General features: G+C 55.3%; 4 protein-coding genes across 4 annotated transcripts; all 4 read left to right on the forward strand.

The window, feature by feature from the left end:
- Positions 1–37: 37 nt before the first annotated feature.
- Positions 38–4171, forward strand: E0L32_005923 (uncharacterized protein; the record flags this gene model as incomplete). The annotated part of the gene is made up of 3 exons (XM_031140498.1): positions 38–95; positions 169–390; positions 450–4171. 3 exons carry the CDS (start codon positions 38–40, stop codon positions 4169–4171), a joined length of 4002 nt encoding a protein of 1333 aa, XP_030995431.1.
- An 865-nt stretch (positions 4172–5036) lies between these two features.
- On the forward strand, positions 5037–5699 carry E0L32_005924 (uncharacterized protein; the record flags this gene model as incomplete). Its single annotated transcript, XM_031140499.1, has 4 exons — positions 5037–5149; positions 5223–5413; positions 5503–5629; positions 5687–5699. The coding sequence occupies 4 exons, from the start codon at positions 5037–5039 to the stop codon at positions 5697–5699; spliced, it is 444 nt and encodes a 147-aa protein (XP_030995432.1).
- A 743-nt stretch (positions 5700–6442) lies between these two features.
- Positions 6443–7598, forward strand: E0L32_005925 (uncharacterized protein; the record flags this gene model as incomplete). The annotated part of the gene is made up of 2 exons (XM_031140500.1): positions 6443–6490; positions 6600–7598. 2 exons carry the CDS (start codon positions 6443–6445, stop codon positions 7596–7598), a joined length of 1047 nt encoding a protein of 348 aa, XP_030995433.1.
- A 521-nt stretch (positions 7599–8119) lies between these two features.
- On the forward strand, positions 8120–8875 carry E0L32_005926 (uncharacterized protein; the record flags this gene model as incomplete). Its single annotated transcript, XM_031140502.1, has 1 exon — positions 8120–8875. One exon carries the CDS (start codon positions 8120–8122, stop codon positions 8873–8875), a length of 756 nt encoding a protein of 251 aa, XP_030995434.1.
- Between the last annotated feature and the right edge of the window lie 4701 nt (positions 8876–13576).

A 13576-nucleotide genomic window follows, 5' to 3' on the forward strand; every position in this document is an offset into this window, starting at 1 on the left:
CTGCTCGGAATTGTTGTCGCCCACAACATTGGACAAGATGGCTGTCGATACCCTCCCCCCACCAGTCCAGCCCAAGAGCATCAAGTTCGCCATCGGTAAGTACAGAGCGAGCTGCCTGGATAGCCAAATCCCTATCACCGTGTTCTCCCAGCTGACAGCGCTCCCTAGATCGTGGCGGAACTTTCACCGACGTCTGGGCTGCTATTCCCGGTCGGCCTGACATTACCGTAAAGCTGTTGTCGGTCGACCCTGCAAACTACCAAGATGCACCGTCCGAGGGCATTCGGCGTGTGCTGGAGATGGTCTCTGGCAAGAGCATCCCCAGGCAAGCTCCCATCCCCAAGGAGCTGATCCACTCAATTCGCATGGGTACGACGGTAGCGACGAATGGTAAGAAGACGCGATCTCCCATCGGGTTGACTGACAGTGTGTACTGACATGTGAAATAGCGCTCTTGGAGCGAAAAGGCAGAAGACATGCCTTTGTTGTCACGCAAGGTTTTGGCGACCTGCTAGACATCGGCTACCAAGCAAGACCGAAGCTGTTTGATCTTGGTATTCGCAAGCCTGAGCTCCTCTACGAGGAAGTAGTCGAGATCTCCGAGCGTGTTACGCCTGAGGGCTACACCGAAGACATCTACAAGGACGAGCGACCCGCGATGAAAGAAGCCCCGGGTGTTCTCGTCAAGGCCGTCACTGGAGACATCCTCCGAGTTGTTCGGAGGTTAGACGAGGGCGAGGTCCGCACAAAGCTGTCCGCCCTGCAGTCTAAGGGCATCGATACCCTCGCGATCTGCCTGGCCCACTCATACCTCTATCCCACCCACGAAGATCGGATCGCCGAGATCGCCGCAGAGATGGGCTTCCAGCACATCTCCAAGTCATCAGCCGTTGGTACCATGATCAAGATGATCTCCCGCGGAAGCTCAGCATCCGCAGATGCGTACCTGACACCAGAGATCACCCGCTACATCAGCGGCTTCGCCAAGGGTTTCGAGGGAGGCTCGCTTGACGGCGTCTCCTGCGAGTTCATGCAGAGCGACGGTGGCCTTGTCAAGCATGACAGCTTTAGCGGCCTGAAGGGCATTCTGAGTGGTCCTGCCGGCGGTGTCGTCGGTTTTGCGCGCACATCGTACGACGGAACGGCGCCCATCGTCGGCTTTGACATGGGTGGTACATCGACAGATGTCAGCCGATTCGGCGGTGCCTTCGAGCACGTATTTGAGACCACCACAGCCGGTGTCTCCATCCAAAGCCCGCAGCTGGATATCAACACTGTCGCCAGCGGTGGTGGCAGTATTCTGTTCTGGAGCAATGGCCTGTTCAAGGTTGGCCCAGAGAGTGCCAGTGCCCACCCCGGCCCGGCCTCCTATCGCAAGGGTGGCCCGCTCACCATCACGGACGCCAACCTGTTCCTTGGCCGTCTGGTCCCTGACTACTTCCCCTCCATCTTTGGCCCAGAAGAGAACCTCCCTCTCGATTCGGACATCGTTGCCGAGAAATTTGCCGAGATCACTCGCCAAATCAACAAGGACACTGGAAGGTCAATGACGCCCCAGGAGGTGGCGCACGGCTTCGTCGATGTTGCCAATGAGGCCATGGGCAGGCCCATCCGAGCAATCACAGAAGCACGCGGCTTCGAGACTGCTCAGCACCATCTGGCAACCTTCGGCGGTGCAGGCGGTCAGCATGCCTGCGAGATGGCCGAGAAACTGGGCATTCGTCGCATTGTCATCCACAAGTACTCTAGTATTCTATCTGCCTACGGTATGGCCTTGGCAGAGATCGTGCAGGAGGCTCAGGAGCCCAGCTCAGAGAATTTGACCGAAGATGCTCTCCCAAGGCTGTACGAACGCTTCAAGGACCTGAAGCGAAAGGTTACCGACGGCCTTCTGAGCCAGGGTATTCAGGACTCGGCCATCAAGCATGAGATGTTCCTCAACCTGAGGTATCATGGCACCGACACCAACTTCATGATTCCTGAGCCTGAAGACGGCGATTGGAGGACCGCACTGGAGATCGAGCACTTCCGCGAGTTGACCTTCAAGTTCCCGCGGTCGAAGCAGGTCCTTGTCGATGATATTCGTGTTAGGAGTGTTGGCCAGAGTGAGGAGACGAGTCAGGCCAACGAGCAGCTCGTCCAGGAGCTCAAGGCGCTGTCCTTCACGGAAGCCCCCAAGTCCTATGATCAAATTGTCAACACCTACTTCGCCCAGGGCGGTCTCCAGCCTACTAGGGTGTACCGTCTCGAAAACATCGCCCCCGGCTCTGAGGTCGTCGGCCCAGCCATTCTCATTGACAACACCCAGACTATTGTCATCATCCCCAGTGCCAAGGCCCGCATTTTGACGTCTCACGTTGTAGTCGACCTCCCCGAGACTCAGAGCAAGCAGGCCGAGCTCGACCCGAATGTGGTTGATCCCATCAAGCTCAGTATCTTTGGCCACCGCTTCATGAGCATTGCAGAGCAGATGGGTCGCACCCTACAAAAGACCAGCATCTCGCTGAACATCAAGGAGCGCTTGGACTTCTCTTGTGCCATCTTCAGTCCTGACGGAGAACTCGTTGCCAACGCCCCTCATGTGCCTGTCCACCTGGGTAGCATGAGCTTCGCCGTCAAGTATCAACACGAGTTGCACAAGGGCAAGCTGCGCCCTGGCGACGTGATTGTGACCAACCACCCCGAAACTGGAGGTACTCATCTTCCCGACATCACCGTTATCACGCCTGTTTTTGACGACGATGGCAAGACCATTTGCTTCTACACTGCCTCTAGAGGCCACCACCTTGATATCGGTGGATACATGGGCAACTCTATGCCTCCAGAGTCTACGGAGCTCTGGCAGGAGGGCGCTGCCATTAAGTCGTTCTTCTTGGTACGCGATGGCAAGTTCGACGAGGAAGGTATTGTGGCTCTGCTGCTCGAGCCCGGCAAGTATCCCAACTGCAACGGCTCCAGGAGACTTGGAGACAATCTGTCGGATCTCAAGGCCCAAGTTGCTGCCAACCACAAGGGTAGCAACCTGATCCAGGCCCTCATGGAGGAATACGGCAAAAGCACTGTTCACTTCTACATGGCCAAGATCCAGGAGAACGCCGAGGTGGCCGTCCGTAACTACCTCAAGTCGGCCTTCAAGCGCTTCGGCGGTAAGCCGCTCAAGGCCAAGGACTACCTTGACAATGGTTCGATGATGCAGGTCACTATCTCCATCGACGACACCGGCTTCGGTACCTTTGACTTCACCGGAACGTCTTGCGAGATGCTTTCCAACATGAACGCACCGCCCGCCATCACCTACTCTGCTCTTATCTACACCCTGCGTCTGCTCATCGGCTCCGACATCCCCCTGAACCAGGGCTGCCTGGCCCCGACCGAGGTCATCATCCCCAAGAACACCTTTCTCAACCCTTCCTCGGGCCCCGCCGTCTGCTGCGGCAACACCCTCACCTCGCAGCGCCTCGTGGACCTTCTCCTCAAGGCCTTCCGCGCCGCCGCCGGCTCCCAGGGCTGCATGAACTGCTTCGGCTTCTTTGGCAACTGCGTCAAGCCCACCGGCGACAAGGAGGGCGAGAAGAAGGAGCTCGGCTTCGGCTTCGGCTACGGCGAGACCATCTGCGGCGGCGAGGGCGCCGGCCCGACCTGGAACGGCGCCTCGGCCGTGCAGATCCACATGACCAACACGCGGACGACCGACATCGAGATCATCGAGAAGCGGTACCCCGTCCTGATCCGCGAGTTCTCGATCCGGCGCGGCAGCGGCGGCAGGGGCAAGTTCCACGGCGGCGACGGCATCGTCCGCGACTTTGAGTGCCGCGCGCCGCTGACCTACGGCCTCATCACCGAGCGCCGCGTGCACCAGCCCTACGGCATGATGGGCGGCGAGAACGGCGAGTCCGGCGCCAACTTCTGGGTGCAGAAGCTCGAGGACGGCGGCGAGCGGTGGATCAACATCGGGTCGCGCGGCCAGGTCGACATGAAGTCTGGCGACCGGTGCGTGGTGTGGACTCCCGGAGGTGGCGGCTGGGGCGTCCCCGAGGATGTCGAGGCGGAGGGTCAGAACGGTGTCAACGGCACCAACGGTGTCGTGGACGGTCCTGCGGCCCAGGAGAGCTATCCCCGGGCTGCGGGAAGCTTCCACAACTTTTCGGCTGCTCAGGCTGCAAGCTCATAGAATGAATTTGAGTGTTCCCCTGGATTAGGTTCGGGTTCTACGTAGCATCTTAATGAATCAAGTGGTCTGATTATTCTCACTGTCCGTCTTCCGGCCCCTGACAGTCGCTACGGGAACACTGAATCCAAGAAAGGACGAGATTACCACCTGAACAGGCGTAGCAAAGCGATGCTGCGGGAGAAAGGCGAGCCTGACCAAGCGAGCCTGCACAGGCCTTTGGGGAGAGGCATCTCATCAACGAGGTAACGTCACCTAAGGTGATGATATCAATGCCTCTCTCGACGACGAGCAAGTTTTCATGAGGAGAGAAGCGTACGATCCTGGTCGTTCGATGCTACTGAAGCACGGACACTCCCATCGCTGGCTGCGAGTCCTTTTCAAACCCCCAACCAAAATAGAGTGCGAACGAAACGTTGCGGTATCTTCGGTCAATTTTTAGAAGTGTCTAGCCCAGTACTGGAAGGTTAGGACTGACTGCGCCGCACATGGTGGGAGGTTGTGCACTCCATTATTTCAGGGGTATTTCTCCTGATTGGTTGCCACATGCATCATCGACCCCGGCAACGGTGACCATCGGCAGCTCCAAGTCGACTAGTCCGATCTGCAACTTGGCTTGAGTCTTGAATGAAACCACTGGAGGTGCATAAAAGGAAGGCGTGTCCATTGAACGCATTGTGGTATGACCATGAGTAAGTGGCATGCAGGAACTTTGTGTGGCAACCGGCTTCATGACCCTGATCGTTTCGATGGCTATAAATATCTACGACCAGGACCATACCAGAACCATACCGAGTCTTCTGTAGTTCTTCGGTGAGCGAATCAAGTGTACTACCAGTAGCGGTCAACATCATTTCAGGACTGCAAAATGCTTCTGCAAAACCTGGTTCTGTTCCTTGCTGCTGGGTTGTCCGCGGCCCTGCCCAGCCAGAATTCTATCGCGGTTCGCGATGAGCGCACTTCTCTCGCTGAGCGTGCAACGTATGTTGTCTTGAATCCTTGATCTAGGTGTGCAGCTGGGGTAGTTGCTGAGATAAATGTACAACGACTGTAGGCACCATGGCATAGCTACCATCTACTTCCAGGGAGGACGCCCAGGCTCGTGTCGCCAGACAAACCCAGACAGCGCCATGATTGTTGCTCTCTCCTACATTCTGCAGAAGAACGAGTCTCCTGGGCCATACTGCGGCCGCAAGGTTAGGATCAGAAACACCGGAAGTGACGACGTGAACGTGAAGGGCAAAGGTACTGCAACATTTCTCAGTCTGCTGCAAATGACCCCGACCTTGTTCATTGATAACCGCAATACTAATTGAGTTGGGTGTCTCCCCTAGGCAACCTTATTTTTGCCACCGTCGCTGACACATGCCCTTCTTGCGACGTGGACCACTTGGACCTCTCGCTGGCCGCGTGGAACGCACTCACTGACAACTCTCCCTACAGCGTTGCCAAGATTGACTGGTGAGTAGCACCTCCGATGTACACCAGCGTGGAGTATGGTCTGACACAAATGTGTAGGGTTTTCGTCTGAAATGATGAATCCAGTGTTGGTATTCACGGGCGAGACATTGAGACTGAATAGGTCAGGCCAACAACTCAGCAAAGTGGCTGATATGGCGTGATAATTGGTATTCTTCTAACCGGGCTTTGCGCCTTTTATGCGAGAATCTATCTCTATCCTTCTCATTCTTGTACATAATTTGAAACTCTGATGAGAGGCTGATTAAGACCAAGAAATGCAACTCAGGATGGACCCAATACATAAACTGACGGTACAACTTGACTGGCCATCTTGAATACTAATTTCGACCTCCTCTGTGCCTTGAGAAATCACTCTCGGAACTTGCCAGACTATTCTGGTACACGGGAATCACCGAGGACATGCCAGACTTGCATGACTGCGCGATGCCAGATATCAACGCCAGGAAAACCTAAGCACGGAGCTGCCTAGTCTTGGCGCTGGTGATGATCGGATAACATTTGCCTGGGCCCGTCACTCCCGGGAGCACTAGCTTGCTAGCGATGCGCCACAGAAGAGCCTCTCCCGGATCCGCATTCGCGGGGTTAAGGAGGTCAGCAACCGAGAAGGGCCCCGGAAGAGGCTCATTTAAATCCGGGACCAATTCGAAGAGTGCAAAAAGCTCATCAAGCTATTTTGCGAGTCGTATAAATAGTTTGTCCATATCGACTTTCAAAGTAAGGCTTCGAAGCTCTCGTAGTCCAAGTCAGCCACGGTTGCCCATCGAAGAATCCAATCCACACGTTCACGACAAGATGGCACGGCAAATCCCCAAAACGATGAAAGCGGGCCAATACGACCCTGTAAGTAAATCATGCAATCAAGATCATTACAAACTCTGTCTTGGATTGGTGGAGGATGATATGCTAGACCACGACCAGGACTGTCAACTAACCTGTGCTCCTGGGGTAGAAACAAGGAAAAGTCGTGGTCAATGAAATACCGGTCCCAGTTCCCGGCAAAAATGAGATGCTCGTCAAGATCAAGTCGGCGTCGCTATGCCACAGCGACTTCCTAGCCATGGAGCAGACCAAGGACGAGCCCGTGACCATCGGCCACGAGGGCTGCGGCCACATCGTCGCGTTCGACCCCTCGGCCGAGGGCAAGGGCTTCTCCGTCGGCGACGCAGTCGGCTTCCTCTGCTTCCGCGGCTGCTGCTACAACTGCCGGGGGTGCAGCATCCACTTCACCCACTGCGAGACCGGCGGCCAGCGCCTGCAGGGCTGGCCCGGGACCGATGGGTTCTTCGCCGAGTACGCCATCGTTGATTACCACGCCGCGATCAAGCTGGACGAGAGCGTGTGGGACATGACGCGCGCGTCGGCCGTCTTCTGCGCGGGCGTGACGACGTTTCACTCCATCGACCAGTGCGACCTGTCGCCGGGCGACTGGTTCGGCGTGGTTGGGTGCGGCGGCCTGGGCCAGATGGCCATCCAGTACGCCAAGGCCATGGGGCTGAGGGTTGTTGCCACTGATGTTGCCGTCGCGAACCTGGCCGAGGCAAAGAGCCAGGGCGCCGATGCGGTCTTCAACTCGATGCAGTCTGGGTACATCGACGAGATCAAGAAGCTGACGGGCGGTGGTTGCAAGGCCGTCGCAGTGTACACCAACGCCGACAAGGCCTACGAGACGGCCCCCAGCCTGATCGCGGTGGGCGGCACGCTCATGGCTGTCGGATTGCCAAAGAACCCGATCAAGGTTGATGTCATGGACATTGCTGTTTCCAATTATCAGCTCAAGAGTACGAACACGGGCAACCACATTGGCCTTCCCAAGGTTGTTGAGTTCACGGGCAAGCACGGGATCATGCCTGTTGTCGACATCAAGCCTGGGTTGGAGAGTCTGCCTGAAATGGTCGAGGCAATGAGGATGGGCAAGGCTTCCAAGCGTCAGGCAGTTGTATTCAGCTAGGTTACTTCCCTCGACTGGCAAAATGTCGCTGGATGCGGAAGAGGACATACAATTCGTATCCTTTGTCCCCTAATAGATCGAAGATCTATGGTTATATTGACATGCAAGAGATCCTGCGGGATGAGATATTTGGTTCTCCAATTGCACTGAGAAGAAATTCATTGTTTTTTGAGATGTTGGTAGGAACAAATTGCTCTGTATTGAAGTGGCGCTGCAGTTTAGTGGGCATTAAATTAACAAACGGCTTGTTTGGTTGAGTAGAAAACAAAGAAACCAATGGCAAACAGGCGAAGTCTTCAACCCAAAAAGAGATTGCATTAACCACTTAGTTTTCAGACTTCTTTCTTGAGCTTCCTTTCACCCCGGTCTTGCATAATCGGAACTTCTCTTCCAGATATGAATACAAAAACTTCGAACCAACCACAACCACTTCCTTCGACTCCCATCCCGAACACTCAAGATATTTGGCCAACTTGGAATGACTCAGTCCTATTCCCCCTCGAACTCGAATCGCCCAAACAATGAATACTCCCGCGTCTCCAAACAACAGCGGCTCACAATCACACCCGCCCGGACGTGGCCGTCCCAGAACTGAAAATTTTCGCTCAAGGGCTGCGAATAGGAGACGGTTTGTCCAGTGGCACTCGCTGCACACGCCGGATGCCCCAATCCCGATCCTATTGCCTATGCTACCACAGCGACTCCCCAGCTCAACTCAAATGGCGACTCCCGAGTCGCCGGCCCTCCCAATGCAACGCGCTACGCGCTCACCCAGCCCTCACAAAGACGTGTCGGCTACGAAGGACTCAAGGCTCGACCAACCTCCACAACGGGAGATCGATGATTACAACTTCACCATTTCTCCGGCCTATCAACCGCAACCAGACTTTTCCACGAGCAAATCTGTCCCAGATGTAGGAGCACAGTCCCCACGGGCGCCACGAGTCCTCCTGCCACCTACCTCATGCTACGAAACCAATGCCAAGCCTGCCGAGCCGGAGAGGGAAGTGCCGACTGCGCGTTTCCAATCTCCTCAGCTCACATGGTTCGATATACCACGGTATAACAATCGACCCCGACGTCACGTAGCTCCCAAGAAGAAGCGGGCTCCGCCAGATCTTCTCGGAGACTTTCAGAGGGAGGTACCGCCCTGGCATCGTCTCCCGGAGTGCCTGGAGCCAGAGGTGCCCAATGCAGTGTCGGAGAAAGTTCAGACAGAAGCACAAGAGGACGGTGATGATAGCTCAGACTCGGACCTGATTTACTTCAGCGACTAGTTTCAGAAGATGGTCCCGGGAGGAGCGCAAGGTGGAAAAGAAGCGACAGCAAAATATCAAGGCTGTGAAAGAGTATTATTAGGGAAGGCCAAAGAACCTAGAAGTCGAGCATGTTCCCAGCAAGTTATCACAACGGGAATAGGGCCTCGAGTGGGTGATCTGTAATGATATTAGATGAAAACGACTTCTCATCCCGTCAAGTGTTGCAACGTCCTTTGAATCTGTTCAGTTTACAATTCTTGATAAGGGTCTTCTCAGCCTGGCGACTGAGGGCGCAAAAGTCTGCGCATTGTAACACACAACACGGCAACACACCGCTTCGGGCTGAATGGGTTGCCTGCCTGCCAGGCTCAGTCTGCCCGTCGTGAGCCAGCACGGCTGATCATGCCGTTCCTACAAGCTAACACATGCTGTAAACGTGAAATTAATTAACTGCAACACATGATATGCTTTCTTCTCTTCTCTTGACCACAAACGCCGCGCTCTATGTCCCGTGTCTGTCATGTCTCGCAGGTGCCCCCATCTAGTATGTCTCACATGCCGACAAAACAAAAAACATGAGAAGGCCTGAAACAGGTTGGTGCGGATATGTTTCGATTTGTCTCCTAGTCATCTCGCCTTACCTGGTTCGTGTGAGCTGAGGTTAATTACATGTTGGGGCTGTGTTGTGTGCAAGGCCCTGAGAAGTAATGTCGGATAAAGTGGTGGTTCGATCATTTCATTTCACATACATGTAGGTATAGTTCACGGAGAGCAATCTAAAGGGTGTGATCCTTTTGAATTCGAGTATCTTATTAATGAGCTACTAGGCATACGAGAAATGAATTCCTGGGCATGGGAAGATCGCTGAGCGGCGCACGCCTGGTTGGACCCAACGACGGCCAGCCGTGGAATCAGTCGCTCGGGAGGTGGGAGACACAAAGCTAGCTTCATGCACGGCTTTGCTTACCGAACCCATCCAAGTCCGTCAAGCTAGCAGGATTCTGCGGACAGACTCGATGGACAAGCATGACTCCTGTCTGTATAACGGAAGATGCCGGTAGCTGGCCTGACAGTTCCAACACGGCCAGGTGCGGCAGTCACAGTTCTGTCTCAAAGGTGCATGCAGGCAAAAGGAAAAAGCGTCCTAATTTCCACCGTTTCTGTCACGCAGCACAACCGACAACTGTATGCTGTGCAGCACATTGAGCCGCACGGTGGCTTGCGTCAGCTGGGCGCCTAGCCGGCCCAGGAACGGTGCCGTGTTGATCCTTTTGGGGGGATGGGTGGGGAGCGTTCTCCGTAGCTGCTTGGTGTCACCGTACCAGAAATACCCTCGGCGTTGATCACGCAAAAATAGAAACGGATGGGAACGTACAAGTAGAAAATACCTCACCAGACGCAAATCAGAAAATGTTCTGATCATGATGTGTGCAGCAAGAAAGCTCCCCAACAGTGATCTGTTGGTCGCTTCGTAAGGAAAGGTTGGGCGAGCTCTCCACACCACCACCTTCATGATCGGCTCAGAGCACCGAGAAAGATAACTAGCTAGCTTGCCAATAGGAGAGAAAAAGAAGCTCACAATGTTTCAGAGTTTGCATAAAGAGCGGCGTCTTTTCGTCTCGATCTGCCCAATGGCCAGGACGAATTGGTCCCGTTCAAGCCCCGGCGGACGAACTCCGGTGGCCGGTGGGGAAGAAGCGTTGTTGCGGCGAGAGGCAAGCCAGCCAGAGGTAGGGTCGATCGAGCGACAAGCTTTGGTGCTTGCGCCGACCCCTGACCCCTGGCCTTGCCGCCCGCACTTTTGTACGTACCATGAAAGCTTGGCCGAATGGGGTAGGAGGGTCAGAATCAGGACCTCCATGATTCAATGGCCCGAGGTGCTGAAGCATGACTTGCCATGGGAGACAGAAGTTTCTTTTGCTTGGACGCGGATGTCTTTTGAACAAGTTCGGGTTGCCTGCTTTCGGGGACGCTTTGTCTGAGCCATGGCGGGAATATCCAAGGTCGATTGATGTCGGGATAGACTCGGTCGGCACTGGGTTACCCGTGCTTATGGCACCGAGGTTTCTGAAGCCATGCGCCGTCGATGAGGTCATGATCGAGAGTTGAGATGCTGCTGCTGCTGAACGGTCTGATCCACCCTACTCCATAACTTAGGTAGCTAGCTTATCTTTCTTTCGTTCGGTCGGGGGAGAGGTGGGCACAAAACGCGCGTCTAAAGTGCAAAAAAAACCTTGTCCTGTGCCGTGTGGAATAGGCCGAGCAACTAGCCCGGAGGAGGACGGAGCGGTTCGGGCGGGATTTGGGAAAGGTCCGGGTTTCACGCTGCAATAGCTTCGAATGAAAAAGCTGTTTGTCTCTAGGAGCTAGCAAAAAGGTCTAGAGCGGTGGAGAGAACGCAAGCCGAGAGGGAAGAGGTTTTCTGACAGGGTGACATTCAATTGTTGTTGGAGGCAGCAGAATAGAAGAGGGGGCTGGGTCTGTAGATCCAAAGGGAGTAAGAGATGTGCGGCCCTGTCCAACAGCACGGCTGAATTGCACGGGTGGTGAGCCTGCGATGCGACTCTGACTGTATTGACAAGCGATTTTTTCCAGACGGAGCGAGATGTGCGTATCGCCTGTCATATCATGTCGCTTTCTGCCGGGCAGACCGGGGATGCGCCGGCTGGCCTCCAGCTCCAGCCTGGGCCCAGTGAAGGAGAAAAGGAGGGAGAAAAGATGCCAAGCCGTGGAGGAATCCAATGGGGGCCACAAGGCGAGGTCGTGGCAGCCATGTTATACGAATTGAATTCCCTACGTACGCGCTTCTTGATCCCTTCAGCTTTTGCAGGCCCTCCCTTCGAAGCCGAGATATGTGGCACATGTGTCAACGAGAGGGGCCACATCCACGGCGTCTCCTGACAGGAGGAAGAAAGAAGGCATGGCTCCAAGGGAGGGATGGTTTGCTTGGCCCGGGCTTGGTGTGGACGGCGTTGACAGGGGTGCCGGTCCAGCACTGGCTTAGAGGCACAGGGGAGGAAGTGCATGCAGTAGCTCGGAAGATTGGCAAAGCTTGCATGCGACTACTGCCAAAAGCGTGCAACTGGCACACTTGATGACGGCGACAAGTAGAATACTGAAAGGCCGATGGAGTGGTGAATGCTACTGCAACTGCAACTGCAACTGCTACGGTATCGTCGATTCGGCGTGTCTCCGTGCGTGTGTGGAGAAGTTGTGAAGTCTTTCTCCCCTCTGTTCGCCTGCCATTGCATTGTGAATGTTGCTGTTTGTTTGCTCCTGTTGCTGTTGATCCCCCTGCTGTATTGCAACACACTGATGGTTCTTCTGGAATCCTCGCACCGCCCCCAGTCCTGGAAATTTCGAGTGCCTGTCGCAAAGTGAAACAGGCCGCGCGCGACAGTTCGCGTTGGCGCTGGTGGACTCGCGAGCCGTGTTTCTTGTGGCGTTCGCGCTGGAATGCTGCATCCCTTCCCGAGACCTCGCGAGACTCCTCGCTTGGGGTCCTGGTGGGCATTCAAGGTTATTTTGGGCCTGCAGCTGCTTCTTGACCCATGGGCCTTGCACTAGGTGATTTAGTCTTCTAGCATTTCTTGTTCCTGGATGTGCAAGACAGCAGAAAGCTGGCCCAAGGGGGGGTGGCTAAACAAGAAGGTTCGTTCGTTCCAGGGCGGCGAGGTGTCCGTCCGTCAGCTGTCGCCTCGGCGCCTTTTTCTTGTGCCAGAATGTCCAAAGCAGCTCTAGAAAATGCCCATTGGAGGCACGGGATCACTCGGATGTGCCTGGGAATCGAGTTGATCTGTCTGGTCATCATCTCGTCGATCTGACAACCCACCCTCTTGGAGCTGATACAGCTAACTGTTAGCTTATGGTTTGACTTTCCGTCTAGCTCTCTGTACCTTGAATACGAATGCTTCTCTGGGCTTGCTCTCGGTCCATCGCCAAACTCCACAACGTGTGTATTCTCGATCCTGTCCCTTTCACTGACTCTTATTCCCTTCCCCTCGTCTTCCCCTGCCACTGCCAAACACTCGGAGTGGGTTGGACTGGAGTGGGGTGAGTCGCCGGCGGACAGTACTGGAGACACGGTAAAACGGTAGCGGCTGCTCTAGCGCGATCGTTCAGCGAGCATCAGTGGGGACTTCAGCTAGAGCCTCCCCCTGAAGCCCCTGTAGAGCCCCCACTTGGCGGCAATATTCAACCTGGAACTCCAAAGCAGAGCGCGATCTGGTTCCACGGGTGGGCGAGATGGGCTTTGCTGCCCAGAGGAATTCCCGCCCTGGCGCCCTGGGTTGTTCCAGCAAACAGGCCCGTGAATGGCCTCCGCAGCGCAGTGGAGGGGCGCTTCCGGCAGAAATGCCCCGCGGTCTTGGCCCTCTCTCCCACGGTTCCTTTTCCCGCGTCTTTCTCCCCCAAATGCAAATGCGACACACCCTGCAGCCTGCATGCGCACGGGTGGATGTGTGTGCACCGAAAGGGGCGAGGAGAAGGTGAGCAGGGTGAGGCCATCGACGATTCGATGGCCACTTGTTTACTTTTGTTGTGTGTGTAAAGTAGGTACGGAAGATGCTTGGTAGTCAATCGGGCGGAATGGCTGGGAGCTGATCTCAATTCTCCTCTGCCGTGCTGCTTGTCACAGAACGGGCTGTGCCAGGGCAACAGTCAGCTCGACGGCACGTACGTCTTTCTCGATGATCTTGAGCTGCTAGCAGCACATGCAGA

Source organism: Thyridium curvatum, assembly GCF_004353045.1.
Source record: "Thyridium curvatum strain D216 chromosome Unknown NODE_32_length_403697_cov_78.906415, whole genome shotgun sequence".
In the NCBI taxonomy this organism is placed as follows: domain Eukaryota; kingdom Fungi; phylum Ascomycota; class Sordariomycetes; order Thyridiales; family Thyridiaceae; genus Thyridium; species Thyridium curvatum.